At 40.2% G+C, this 14997-nt stretch overlaps 1 protein-coding gene across 5 annotated transcripts in view; it reads left to right on the top strand.

The window, feature by feature from the left end:
• The first annotated feature begins 215 nt into the window (after nt 1-215).
• LPIN2 (lipin 2) overlaps nt 216-14997 on the top strand; it is a 46674-nt gene continuing 31892 nt past the window's right edge. For 2 of the 5 annotated variants that reach the window (XM_040550131.1, XM_040550132.1), the window contains exon 1: nt 7639-9509. In XM_040550131.1, the coding sequence (XP_040406065.1) occupies nt 9423-9509 (87 nt within the window). In that variant the 5' untranslated portion in view covers nt 7639-9422. Of the gene's footprint in view, nt 397-555; nt 661-7638; nt 9510-14997 lie in introns of those variants that run through there. The other 3 variants (XM_040550135.1, XM_040550133.1, XM_040550134.1) reach the window with 3 other exon arrangements.

Genomic DNA, 14997 nt, shown 5'->3' on the forward strand with positions numbered 1-14997 from the left:
CTCTGGGGCCCGCCGAGTGAGGGACTCTGCCCGTTACAGCGCCCTCCCGTCAGGGCACGCAACATGGCGGCGCGCTCCCACCCGCCCAGCGCTGGGGCAACGGCCGCCGCGCAACCGCCGCCGGCCCCTCCCACCCCCGTGCGGTCACGTGACCCCCGCGGCGAGGCGGGGCCGCGCCGCTGAGGTGGCGCGCGCTCCCACCCCCCCAACCCCCCCAGCTTCGCCACAGCGACCGAGCGAGCGAGCACGCGCACGGGCGTGCACGCGCTGCGCCAACCGCCTCAACCGCCGCCCGGCGCCGCTTCCATCCCCCCCGTCCTTCCTCCTCCTCCTCCTCCTCCTCCTCCTCCTCCTCCTCCTCCTCCTCCGGTGCCGACCGCCGCCGGCCCCGTTGAGGTAAGCGGGGAAGGGGGAAACGTGAGGCGCTGAGGGGACGCGGGCGGGGAAGGGGGGGGAGGTGTTCTGCTTCCCCTTTTTTAATTTTTTTTTTTTTTTTTAAATTTAATTTTCCTGTCCGTCGCTTCTGGTGGAGGGGAGGGTGAAGTTTTAACGGCTGGAAGTAGGCTGCCGGCTTTGTGTGCGCGGTCGAGTTTCAGCCCGGTGCCCATCGCGGTTATTGTGTGGGGGCTGAGCTCCTTCCTCTCGTCAAGTGGTGACTGGGTACGTGCTGGAGGCAGCGGGGGCTCGTAGCTGAGCAAGGCGATGTGCTGCTTAAACGTAGTGCGTTGTCATCCAGAAGACTGATGTGATGAATGTAATTCTCTCGTGCATCAGTGTCTAATCTTTTGGGAACAGTATTCCAAAGCTGTCGTGAGAAAGGATTTGTTAGCCCATAATGGTATATGGCATTATTTAGGATCATGTCAGAGGGGAGGAAGATGACAGACAGTCCTACAGATCATAGAATCAGTGAGGTTGGGAAAGGTCACCAACCTATCTGGTCCAACCATCCCCCTCCCACCAATCTCTCTCTCTCCAATTTTGAATACTGAGCACTTAATGTTTGAAAAATACGTTGGAAAGGGAGTTGTGGGGAGCTGGGGGTCAGCCTCTTCTCACAGATAACCAGTGATAGGACTAGAAGGAATGGCCTCAAGTTGTGCCAGAGGAGGTTCAGGTTGGAAATGAGGAGACATCTCTTCTCAGAAAGAGCAGTCAGGCATTGGAACGGTTGCCCAGGGAGGTGGTGGAGTCATCGTCCCTGGGGGTGTTCAAGAAAAGGTTGGACATGGTTTAGTGGGTGACATGGCTGGTAGGGGGATGGTTGGACCAGATGATCTTGGAGGTCTTTTTCAACCTTAATGATTCTATGATTTTAAGAGGGAAAATGAGTGGGTTTGTATGTATTTTAAGGATGTACAGGTATTCATTAGTTAAAATGAAAAAATCTTAAGTCCCTGCATGACTTCACTTTATGTCACTGAAAGTGTGGGCCTGGCAATCCCACACATACGTATGTATGTACGTGACCATGGTCTGTATGCATACTAGGCAGCTAGCTCCAGCCACAGCTGTCAGTTCTCTCCTAGCCCCTGCTCTAGGCTTTTTGCATCCCAGAACATACAGGAATGTAAACAATTCTACTATCTCTTAGAAGAAACATCAAGGAAATCCTGTTTTATTGGAGTAAGCGAATGTTTGGTGAGATGTCCTTTAAAAACATCACTGTTATATGGTAGAATAACAGAACTGAGAAGCTGATGTTAAGTTTCTAAATAAACTCAGGATGTTGGGGAGTTTGAAATGCTCCATTATGTGGCTCCATTACTACAGTAAGAATAGGTAGTGCTGAAAGGCTGTAGTAAGCAATTACAGTATTAATTGTTAAGCTCATAGCCTAACTTTTCAGTTATCAAAATGTTTATTTCAATGGCCTGTAAAAAAAGTGGTGTTTGAACATGTCTTATTCTCGGAACTTAATGCTTTGGATTGTTAGAAAATTAAGTTACTTGTTTGTTATTCTGTACTAGTCAAACATACATCTGAAATGTTGTATTGCAGTGCAGAGAACTTTGCCCTTTTTCCCTACCTGCAGCATTTCTTTCCACTTGTGTAAGGCTGTGATCGGTTATGGGGAAATGTAAGCTGTGCTTTTTGCACTTGACACCTCCTTATGTATCTGAAGCCCAGAGGCTGCACACAGGAGCCGTTCTTTGCGCTACATGCTTTTTTATGTCTCTGAGAAATTGCCATCTAGTTCAGATAAAGCTGAAAAGATTTTGTTCTAAGTCACACTGGGAACTTTGATAAAAGCTGAAGATTAAATTAGTTGCATTCGGTATTGTGTTTTTTTCTCCTCAAAGATGCTTACATAGCTAAGACTCCAGAATTTTCTTCTTTTTTTTTTTTTTTTAAAGTTAAATGCAAGGTTGCAACATGTAGGAGACCAGGGAGTCAGTTCTTCAGTGTCTTTGTGTTTGAGCATCGAGTATCTGAGCTGAATTATAACACTGCTATTTCTGTTTTTAGTAAAATAGATTTGGCTTCTACATGGAGTAACTTCTAATCACTGTGTATGTCGTGAATTGCAAACACCTGATATGTAACTGTCTGAAAGAGATGAAAGGATAGCTTCTGGTGTGAGATCTGGTGCTGCGAGTTAAATATATCCACAGTGAAAAAGCTTTCAGGTTTATACAAACCAGTGAGTGGTACGTTTGTGATCAAATTTCACTCTGAAATACATGCTTTAGATGTGTTCCTGCAATACTGGGCAAATTCTAAGAATGGAACAAAGTAGCATGCTGTATCCCAATGACTTTTAGATCTTGCAGTGCTGATCAGAAGTACTTTCATGAACTTCTGATCTCACTGCTCTCTGCAACTTCCTGGGGAGGGGACATGCAGAGGAAGGTCTCTGCTTCTGGTAACCGATGTCAGGACGCACATGAACGGCACAGAGCTGTGCCCAGGGAGGTTCAGACTGGACATCGGGAAACATTTAGTTACCTTAGGGGTGGTCAGACTCTGGAACAGGCTTCCTAGCGAGGTGGTTGGTTCCACATGCCTGTCAGTGTACAAGAGGCATTTGGACAATGCTTTCAGCAATATGCTTTTTAACTTTTGGTTGGTCATGAGAGGTCAGGCAGTTGGAATGGCTGAGTGCCCCCATCCCTGGAGATGTTCAAGGCAGGGTTGGATGAACCTGATCTAGTGGGTGGCATCCCTGCCCATGGCAGGGGGCTGGAACTGGGTGATCTTTAAGGCCCTGTCCAACCCAAGTTGCCCTATGATGTTTGAAGGTTCCTTCCAACTGAACTACTCTAACAAGTCACTGAACGTACATTTTAAAGCTCTACAGTAACGCAAAAGTGTCATTTCTGTAAATACCTCTGTAGGTAAGCGGAGTTTAAAGAATTATAAATAAAATAACCTACTTCAAGCATAGAAAAATGCTGCTGCTACAAAGAATGTTTTGTTTTAAAATGAGCTTTTCCTCTGCCTAGCTGCCCTCTCTCCTTTGTCACAAGCATTCAGGTATATTGTAACTTCAGGGCTTGTGTTTCTGTTGGTGTTGCCAGGCTGGTTTGATACACAGCTGTCCTGCCAAGTCAGGCCTGAATGTAAAGACACTGGAGGACAGAGCTTACCCATGCTTTTGGGGGATTAACGTTTCTTCTTTCTTTAATAAGAATTTAATGTTTTCTTGTGTTTATGTTTCAAGGGAATTTCAAATTAAAGGATGCTAGCTTGCCCTTGTTAAGTATTTTGTTGTTATCAGTGTCTTTCAGCTTTGCAGTAATGTCACTTGACAACATGCAACCACAAGTTGTCCCGAGTCATTCAGTGCTATTCCCAAAACCAAGGGAGGTCTCATCACTGCAGTCTTTATTGAGTGAACAGATAAGAATTTTAACTGAGCAATTAGTCCATTTCTTTATCCAAAATGCTGAAGTTCAATACCAGAAATCCAAAGACATTAATAATAGAAAAGTCTCCAGTGTACCATGTGGCATTTCTGTGTTGGTCACTGTGGCTGAAGTGAACACGTGCTAAACCAGTCGTAGGCCATGTCTTTAGACGTACTAGTCTTTTCAACTGCGTAACTGTCTCCTCAGGAAATACAGGTTTTTTGGCTTGATGGTTATGACAGGCCTTTTAAAGGATACACGTAGAGGACTCTTTGCAAAGTTCTCGCAAAGAAGAGCTTTGAATAATAAATTGTAGCTGAGATTACATTACAGATGGAAGAAATTCTCTCTCGCTTGCTTAACTATAGAATTTAGTGTGTTCTGTGAACTAAAATAGTGATTTTTAAAAATAAATTCTTAGTCTTAAAGACTTTTATTCCTCAAATGAAGCGTGTATGTTAACAGAAACAAGAAATCTGTAGGGCTGCTTTGCAGGTTTGTCATGTCTCGTATATATGGTACAGGCTTGCTGTTATATGCTAAGGGTGAAGAGAAGTATCCTTCAGACCGATGTGTGATCTGTGTTCATTAAAACTTAATAATGTTGGTAGATTGCATTTGGTGAATGAGTAAGCATATGCTGCTTTGCTCAGCTATATCGAATCTTCCCCTTCCCAACATCTGATGCTGTGCATGCCTTTGGGTGGGAATTCAGCATTTTTACCTATTTTTCCAATAAAATAGCAAAGTCTTATGTGCAAATTCAATGTATAGATGCCTTGCTATTTTGATATGAGTGCATCAACTCAAGCAAGGCTATGGAGAGTTTAGCAAGTAAAAGAGGTTTCTTGTTTGCTTATATATATACTATATTTTGAACTTCTTGGGTATTTCAGGTATTTGTTTCTCAGAATAAGTACATTTCCGTTTGTTCCTGTCAACCTAAAAATATGTGCTAGTCTCAGATCTTATACTCATGTATCCATCCTAAAGGTAACTAAATAATTTACTGTTAATAGATAATAGCTTTTCTTGCTTAAATACACATGCTTTGATTTTGAGATAGGGAAGGTTGGAGGAAAGTGTAAATACACCTGAGGCAGATCAGTGTATGGAGAGACTTCTTGGGCAGTGGAAAAAGTAGACAGGTAATGGGTTGCTTGTAGGGGAAATGCTTCGTGCTTTCTAGAAATATTCAGGAAAAGCTTCATCTGGCTGCTTCTCTTGTGTCATGCAAAATGAGATTCAGACATTTTGGTTACTGTGGCGTGTATCTAGAGATAAGTGCGACCAAGGGTGATGCAGCGGTGGAACAGTCTGTGCTGCTGGAAATAGATTGTCTGCCAAGCGGGGCAGACGCTTGGGTGCGATATGCCCGTGCAGATTTTGGAAGGGTGCAGTCTGCACTAGCCAGCTATTTCTTTTCAGTACCTTGAAAGAAGCTAATGTCTTCACATACATCATTTGGTTTGTGAATGTAACAAGTTTTTGGTTGAACTGATCATTTCATCAATAAAATGTGCTTTAAGAGCTCTTGAAGTATTCTTTCTTCTTCCTCTGAAGTTCCTTTGTAAACAGAAAAAAAAAATTAAGAAAATTGAAGACAGGGCTCAAGTTAATGAAGGAAAGATGCCATAGTACTGGAATCAGATGATTCATAGTAAGTCATTCAGATATAAGTGGTGACACATTACAAAAGGGACATGCCTATGCAAAGTGGATTTTCTTTCTTGATACTTTTTTTTTTTCCTGAAATCAAAAAAATACTTAAGCTGCACTGACGAATCATCTCCTTTGAATGTCTAACTGCCAGGAGATCCTGCAGAAACGGAGTTTGCTATCTTGCATTCCAGATGGAAAACTAGACATTTGATTTTATTCATTTTTAATCACTGGTTTAGGGGACAGTGCATTGCTTGTTGCTTTTGTATCACTGGTGTTTCTCTACAATCTGTTAACTCCTTGGATTCTTGTACCATCCTATTATTACTCGTGATAAGTGTTTTTTTCATTATTTTAATACTTATATTTTGGACAGCTGGAAATTTTAGGTAAATCAGGTAACGTTGCCTTTTATTTTTCTGGCATTTTTGAGCAGAACGTGATTTTTATTCACAACAAAATTCGCCAAAGTGGAAAAATATTCTCACTATATGCTAGGCACGTTTAGCCTTTATATGGAAAACTGTAGCAGGTATTTTAATTTTTTTTACAAGAATTGAAACTAGATAATATCTTTCCCCTCTAGTAGAGGAAAATCTCTAGTTGTTTTCTCTGGGAAAAAATCTCTTTTAGAAGGGATTGAAGGCAGATGGTCTTCGTTCAGTATGTCTTCTGTAATTCATGTGTAAATATATTTTCGTTTGGCACAGTTATTAGTCTTTATATTAGGTTTAAAAGTCCATAATGAGAATGGATAGACTTTTGCAGTTAAAAGTAACGACGATGCTGCACTGAATGTATTTTACCTCAAGCAGGAATGAGCAGAGCTTAATATCCAGGTTTGGTAAGCAAATGCTTCAGTGCAGGGCCGCAGTCGAGATCTCAGGCGCAGGAAAGCGTTCTCAGTCACAGTCTGATTTTCGTAATATCTACGAGAGAATTGGGAACTCTTCCACTTTGTTTGCACCCTATAGCCAAAACATTACCAGTGCATGAAAATAAAGTGGGTTGGAATTCAGGATTCAGAGTTGGGCCTTAGGGAGAAAGGACCTTTTCCCATGTCAGGATGAGGTGTGAGGCTAAGAGCGGTGGTGCTTAAGACTTGGCTAATGGTAAGTAAAAGAATTTGGGGGCAGGATGGAGACATGGAACATGGACAAAGACAGGTTGTCCCGTACTTGCTGTATGTATAATGATTCCTTAGAGAAGGATACATTTGTCTCAATTGCTTGTCTCAGCAAATTTCCCCAGATCCGTGAGTGACTTGTGATTGTGTTCTCGTAGAAGCTCCTGCCAGCAGGATTTCTGCTTGCTTCCTTCTCTCAAGACCTTAGAACAACATGTACTGAGGAGAGCTGGGGAAAAGTCCTAGAGCTGTGTTCTGGCCTTGCTGCTTCTACAGTTCCTGTTCAGTGCAATCAAATCACTGAGATGTAATTTTCAGTGGCAATCAGAATTCTTGTTTGTTTGTTTTGCAATGATCACCTGGGATATGTCAATACAGCACGTGGAAGAAATGTTTTGAATATACCTCTTTGAGGTAAATAATAACACTGGGAAACTGCACAGTAAAGTTTTAACTTTAAAAAAAATAAAATCTGTGGTTTTAATTCTTAATCTCCTGGACTTAGTTTTCCATTCCATAGTTGAAAAAAATAAGCCTGCATCTCTGGGATGCTTTAAAACTAAATTAATAGAGCCAAATGTATTATGACGGTTACTACAAAAAAAGTACCATTTAAAAATGGAATTGTATTTCCATCAGGAAGCATGAATGAGCAATGGGGTAAGACGTGGAGATCCACAAAGAGCAGGGAAGAAAACAAATACAGTGTGCTGACTGATCTTTGTCAGCAATATTCACTGGCATGAGTCTAATTAAAAAACTCGTATGTGCTTTCTGAGGCTGAACCACAACAAAATCAACCCTATAGCAAAGAGCTGGTTTAAGCTGACAAATATTGCTTCTAATGCTTTCCAAATTTTGTCCATTTGCTTTTTAAAACTGAAGCTAATTTTCTTGTATGAATTGTAAGTAAATAACATTGTAGTTAAAAACAAACTTACTCAGAGGGAATTACATTTAATTTAACTTATTAATATTGTGAAATAAAAGACAGAGAGGCTTCCTAAACACGCAGAGCTTATTACCTAAGCCTTGCCTTGCTACCTGCGTTTAAAAAAATAAAGCAGTGACTGCAGTGTGATCTGCATTCTGGAAAAGCTGTATTCTAAATCACTTCTAAAAGCTCTGAAGAAAATTAATGCTAATCTGAAATACTGAACAGTTCTAAAATAAAACAGATATAACAAAATAGCTTTGATTGTTGTGTGTCCAAAGTCAAAAGTGCTTGAAGAGAAGCACTGTCTTAGAAAGCTGGCTTTTGCTGTGCTCATAAACTTGTTTCATAACGTATTTAAATGGAACACATGTGATAAAGGAGTGATGAACAAGCAGATAAAAATTGAGTGTATCCTAGTAATTCCTAATATCCTTTGAAAACCCGTGTCAGATCTGCTAACAAAACCAGTAATCTATCTTGTGAAGTCCCATTAAATGTGAGTTTATTCAGTATATAGAAAAGGACCCAGAGATGGGAGCAGCTTATTGCAACCTTACCGCAGTTGTAGCGATCCCACCACTCAATGCACGAGTATGTCATCAAGTCTGATTTAATTTTGGCCTTGGGTGCAATTCCTGAATTCTTTTAGAAACGCAGGAGTGATTTGGTTGCATCCAGTATAGTTATTCATTGTCCCTGTATCAGAGTTTAACACATCAATTTAAAAAACATAGAGGAGGAGAGAGTGAAGTTGGTAGTAGAATCTGAGATGGTCTTTGAGCTTGCAATTCAAGTAGTCCTACACATTTTTCTGTAGCAGGCACAGATTAACAACATGGGGGTTGAGGGGTGGGAGAAGAACATTAATGGTCCCCAGGAATGTGTCTCCCATCCCCAGATCACAGGGATAGAATTGTTTCCTTGTCCTTCTCCACTTCCTCACCTAGCCAGGGTATGATTTAGAGAAGAAATGACACTTCAAAATTCCTAAGAACAAAAAATTATCAGAACAAAAAATCTTAGTCATGGAGTATACAGCAAGCTTGAATGTGTTGTCTGCGCATGCAAGTTACACTGCTTTAACAATTCTGTTTCAATAAAGTAGGAATGTTTCCACAGGAGGAAATAATGTTTATTCTGATGTACCTTTTTTTTTGTATGGTTTGGTATAAGCTTGATACCAGGTCAATTGTCTATTTACTATTAAAATGCTATTTCACAAAGGGGGAAAACATTCCACAAATACCAGCTGTCATCATATTTGTCCAATAACCTTGAACAGGCAGCCCGGTGAAGCCATCAGTGGGGGGAACACGCCCTTGGAGGGGCAACTGGTGTTCTTGAACACCGTGTGCAGCAGCCTGGGCTCGAACTTGGAATGCTGCCACAGGTGGTAAAGTCATAACAGTGGGCAAAAAGTCTCCAAGTGACCCAATGCAGACTTTGCTTAAGAATCATTAACCAAATCCCTGTTTCTTTTCATGGGAGCTTCAGCTACAGCCATGTGACCAAACGTAACGCAAGATCAGTACCTATCAGAGCAAACATATGGCAAAGTCTGTCCGTGTTAGTGCTTATCTCAAAGAGTGCAAGGGGGCTGCGACATTTCAAGCAAAGCCTATTGGTGAGGGAGTTTCTATGTGAGGTTTCTTAAAGAAGTGCTTCCTTTTTAATCTTGGTCTTGCGTGGGAAAGTACACTGAACGTTTTCCTCTAAGAGACCAAAAGTTTCGCATAGCTCTCCTACCCCTCTATGGAAGGAGAAGAAATGCTGATCCAACGTTCTGCTATGGCTGTGAACTCTGCGTTTACTTGTACTTTGGAAAGTTAGTTTGCTATTTTCTGAGATGAATTTCTCAGAAAAGTATGATTTTGAAGATAACTTCAATAGAAGTGTTGCTGCTGCCCATGGAAGGGTTCCTTCTGGAATCTTGGTGAGTTTGACATTTATTGCTAATTATGGGTTCCTATAGCTTAATTAGCTACAAAATCACCTGCTTATATCTTTCTGTGTGGAAGACTTAAGGTGATCAACAGATTTGCTTGGTTTCCCCACTTTTGTTCCGTAAGTGCTCTGTGTAGTACTAGGAACAATCCTAAACCACAATTAAAACCTTACTTTTAGGAGGAAAGTCGGGTTTGGTCTGGTTGTTTGCTTGTTTTTGCCAAGTAGACCTTGTGCTACAGTGGTTGTTTTGTATGGTCTCAAAGTTTTTCCTCTGGTTAGGTAAAGCGCCTGCCTCGTAAATATATATGCATGCAAGCATAGGCAAGGTGAGATAAACTGGGGGAAGCCAGTGCTATGCTTGATTTTTATTTTGCTTTTCTACCTAATCTCTTGAAATACATGCAACTTCTTTGCTGTTTACATCATTGCTATCTTTTAATCCTCTAGCTGCAGCTCAAAATAAATGGGATATAAGAGTATCTACTCTCTTATAGGCTAAGATCTACATTTAACTAACTGTTTTTTTGCTCTGATAGTTAAAATTCATACCCTCTAAAGCTGTCTCTCTCTAGAGCAATCTGATAACTGTCTCTGAGTAACTTGCACTCTTCTTTTTCTGCTGTTGAACCAGGCATTTGTAGTGTTCAGTCCCGGTGTGCCTGCATGAGAGGTGGTGCCTTTAAGAACACCAAAACAAACAAACAAAAAATGGTTTGTCTTTGCTAAAGCAATATTCCAACTGCACGGGAAACACACATTTGTGGGCAGTCTTTGGATTATATTGTGTTTGTATATGGGTATTCCTGAACAACATAAGTTGTTCAAGAAGACTTGTTGGTTTTGTAGCAGCCCAAATAACATCCATGTTAATGGTACATGGATATAATTCTCCCACTCAGGTTATACAAATATAACCATTTCCTGGTTCTTAAGTTCTTAAAATCTGGATATCTATTGCGTAGCGTATGTTAAATTCTTAATCTGAGGTGTAGTACAGTTTAATCATTTTTGAGAGCCATTTTATTCCTCATTCCTGTAGCATGAGGAGTTCAACCAACATATGCAGGGTTAGTTTAGTATTTTATAGATGAGGGTAGGCGAATTTTATTTTTAGTTCTTGAACTTCCGAGGCAGATATTTTCCTTTGCATTTACTTTTGTGTGTCTTCCTTTCTCTTACCCTCCCCCCCAGACACGGTTTCAGTTTCTGCCTATTGCTGTGTAAAGGCTTCTTGCTGCGAAAAGAATCTTTTTAGGACAGTGTCTTTCAGATCCTTTCCTCCATTCCACTTACAGTTCATTTCACTTAGTAATATTAATATATTCAGCTGTATGAGTTCATGCAAGCTAGGTAGTATTGCTTAAACATTCAAAAATCAATCTCTCTGGAGCCCCAGAGTCAAAAAAAAAAAAAAAAAAAAGTTCTGCTGCGAGATCTTAGATGTTGGTAGGCTTTTCAATTTGCTATCCTAGAAGAATGAGTAGTAGTGAGCTGTAACAACTTCATCTTTTGTGCAGAGTTCAGGAATTTGGCTGCCTCAGGTAATATGTATGCTCTGGATATCAAAACAAATTTGAAAGCTAAACAGGATTGCAAAGTGTTACTGCATTGCCCTTTCTGAACTTGTCTTGTCCATCAAACGTCTTGAATTGCAGAACTGGAAATTGTTTTTAGGTTGTTGTAGCAGGTTATGAAGGTATATTGCTCTTGGAGTCATGCTGCTTTCAGGGCAATGACACATGAAAAATGTTTACTAAGCTTGACATAACTAAGAATGTTATCTAGGAAGTTCTTTATCTTGCTTCCTATTCTGTGATCTGAGGTATTTCTATTACATTTGCAAGAATTATCACAGGGACATTTTACATTGTTGCTATCTGTAGTCAGATTCAGTGCTGCTCACCACAAATTTTCCATGAATGTACAATAAAATTCTAAGGGAAAAAAAAAAGATCTAGCCAGGGTAAGCTTGGCATTTGAGATAAATGAAACGTCTCATGTTCCTCAGGTATGTGGTCACATTGTTTCTAATCAATCTCGTTTGCTTTAGTTTGAACCTTCTTAAATAACATGTTTATCTTGCAGGGTGAACTGTTATGTTAAAAGCTGAACTTGTAAACTATGATCATCTTTTCTTCTTGCCTTTTTTCCTTTTAAAAATATGTAACAATAAAGGTAGATTAGTCTTTTAAGTTCTGATACAGATGTGTGGTGGTTTTTTTCCTTCATGGCTCTGCTTTTTGCAGCTGATGTCTTTCAATAATAAGTGCTCTGTGGTGAGGAAGTTGTTACTGTAGGTGTAGCAAGTGGCTTATCCCTGGAAGATGCTTTGTAATACTTATTTTACAAAAAGTGTTTTTCTAGGTATCTCTTGGATGACTTCTATCCCACTATCCCGAAGTGCCACTGCTTCTGAGGTATGCAGCACATATCTGGACTCTTTTTCTGGGTGGTCTTTAGGTCCCTTCCAGTTTGACCCTTTCTATGGTTAAGACTTGGACCATAAAAAGCGTCTTTGTAAACATTTTTGATACTCATTAGGTTCAAAAGTTCATATTTTTTTCATACATGAGGGGTTATTCTGTTTGTGCAATCCAAAAAGTCGTGCTGTCAGCTACAGAGCTATAAGTGAGATGTGTAGAAGAGGTAACCTTCCTTGCAGGAAAGTAAGCGTGTGCGCACTAGGTGCATGGTTCTAGTCTTAGGGGCTTTAGGGGTGGTTTTCTGTGGTTAGGCAAGATTGGTTACATGTCTGTGAGGACAACTAGAATATCTACCATCTCAGCTCAGTCCTTAACAGCTGGAAATTCTGAGCTTTTATATAGCCAGTACGTAAATAATAGAGAATTCCTCACTTAGGCCTACTTCTCAGGTCCTGTTTGTTGAAATGAAATATATGGAATGGATGCTCTGTAAAGGATGGCTATTCCTGATCGTGTCAAACATCTGACAAATTCAGTCATCTTGGCATCATGAAATCACTTTTCTGTGTAAGCAGTACCAGAGTCCCCTTGGAAGTGGCCAAAGTCTAGATGTGAATGACAACATCTGTCAGAAAATTTCCCCTGTAGCTTAAGTAAGGGTTGACTGTCAGCATAGGGCAGGATTAATTGCTTAAAGAATAAAAAATAAAAATATTGCAGCCTTTCTTTTTTGGGTTGCAGCTCCATGGGATGCAGCAAATATCTCCCCTGTCAAAAGGAAGATGTTCAGTTCCCTGCTGCAGCCTTTTCTTGTAGCGCTCTGGTGTTTGTCACGTTCTTGTGAGCTGATCAAACTTCCTGACTGAAGCACCCAGACGAAAACTGGGTGTGCTTGCAAGCTGCAGGCAGCTCACTGAGAGGGGCTGGTGAGGAAGGGTTGAAGCACGGCCTCCCAGTCTTGCAAGTGAGCTGCTATTTTGTTAGCAAGCAATTTTACAGTTGCACGTGAAACTAATTGGAGGTGAAACTAATTTTTATTAATTGCTAATGTTAATAAGGAGGCCGTTCTGCTAATTTCATTAGTCGCTCAATGACAGTCTCTTCTCATCTTTGTCAGCCACGTTGTGCAAAAGCTATGGGAGAAAATTCTCTAGCATGTTACCTAGCGTGGTAATCCTGTGGCTAATGCCAAAACAATTTTCAATCTAGATTGTCAAGCCTCTATCTTTGCTTGTTAGCTTTGCTATCCTTCTAAGTTTTCTGGAGAGGAATGGTGTTTGTTTTGTAATTCTAAATCTAAATACGATTAGCTATCGTGCATATGTTGGACTTGAAAAGCCCAGAAAGGGGAAAAATACTTAAACAGCTGTGCTCTCTCTGAAAGTAGTTTGAGATTTCGTGCACGTTTATAGTTATATTGGTCCTGTTAGATGTCTACAGAATCAGTTCCTTTTGAATGAATGCAGTGCACCCTGTGTGACTCTAAAGCAGGCTTTGAAGGCTCAGAATGGAAATACTTGATGAATTACCCAGCCAAGGAAAGCAGTATCAGGAGGAAAAACTCTTGTAGTGTAATAGAGTTTTGGTTAGAGGCATTAAGGAAAATCTTAAACGTCATCTTGAATAGAATTTGAAACCCTGTTTGGAGGCTAATTTAAACAGATAAGCAAATAGACAAATTATTTTTGGATCTCTTTGAACAAATATTATCCCCAAATAGATTTTTATAGTTTAAGCCCAGTTATAGGTTGTGTTTGTGTGCTTTGCTTGGTTGCAGTGGCTCTTTGTTCTCCCAACAGTGTCTTCAACTTCAGAGTTGTGCATTCTCTTGGATGTGCTTGAAATGGGTTTGTAGCAATCTTTTGGGTGGGAGACAGGAGAGGGCAGAATAAGGAAAGGTTGCACTCAGTTCTCCATTAGAACGCTTTTTTCCTCCTCTTTCTATTAAAGCTGAGATGTTCTTTGGACTTTGCTTCATAGTTCATGTTGTGTTCTTAGTCTGAAAGACTTAGTCACTCAGAAGGTTGCTTAAGTATTTTAATGGATTGCAATAGCTGATAAGTGATTGTATGTGTTCTTTGTTTCTTTGCATTTCGCATTTCTTTCCAGTTTGACTAGAGCATAACCTTAACGTTCATCTTCTTTTCCTTTTATTCTGTCCTAAGCTCCCTCACTCTTATTTAGCAAGGGTTTCTTAACCTACACTAAAATTGTTCTTTTCAGTTTCCTGATGTCAGGAGTGTAAACAACTGCAAAAACTGTGAGAGACTTGTTTTCTCTTGACTGAAACTTGGTGAAACCTCTGTAGCTACTAAGATAGGTCTTTACACTTAAAATAAGTTGTTGCATGACTGCGTAAACTTGGTTAGGACTTGCTTTTGCATATGAAAATGTATTTAGTCTTTACTCTTTGGATATAATTTCTGTGGAAATAATGATTGTTACCTGGTAGGTTGTCCTCTAGTTCTCGTAGATGAGAGAAGTGCTCAGGACACGACAATGGCAGTGCTTTTCAAAAAAAGATTTTACAAGCCCATAACTTTATGTTGCAAGAGTTTTTAGCACTTGTGTCGTGACAGAATAAATTCACTGGTGTTGTGCTTCCCTTATTTAAGAAAAAAAAAAAAAAGGATTTCTTTCCCATTTGTTTTTCCCAAACTCCTCTGGGGAGCTTACATCTTCCAGTAAATCTTTTGATAATTTGAGGTGACTTAGCCAATTTTAAAATACAGCACTGTAAAGGAAGAGTTGCGTGTCGTAGATTCTATATAACTTACCCTGATGCTTAAGGTTTTCTGCATCCTTACGTATAGTTATCTCTATTTTCAGTAGAGGATCAGTTGTATTATATAGGCAATCTTCGGAGAACAAATTTCTCTGTTGAGCTTACCTGAGTATTTAAGCATCACTTGAATCTAGGCCTTTCAGGTTTTAAAATGACATAAATCAAGATTTACCTTAAAATACTAAATAATCGTATGCTCAAGTTAATCATGAAGTATTAAGAATGGTCTGGAGACTGGTGAGAATTGGCTCAAAATTCTGTTGACT

Source organism: Cygnus olor, chromosome 2 (genome assembly GCF_009769625.2).
Source record: "Cygnus olor isolate bCygOlo1 chromosome 2, bCygOlo1.pri.v2, whole genome shotgun sequence".
Lineage (NCBI taxonomy): Eukaryota > Metazoa > Chordata > Aves > Anseriformes > Anatidae > Cygnus > Cygnus olor.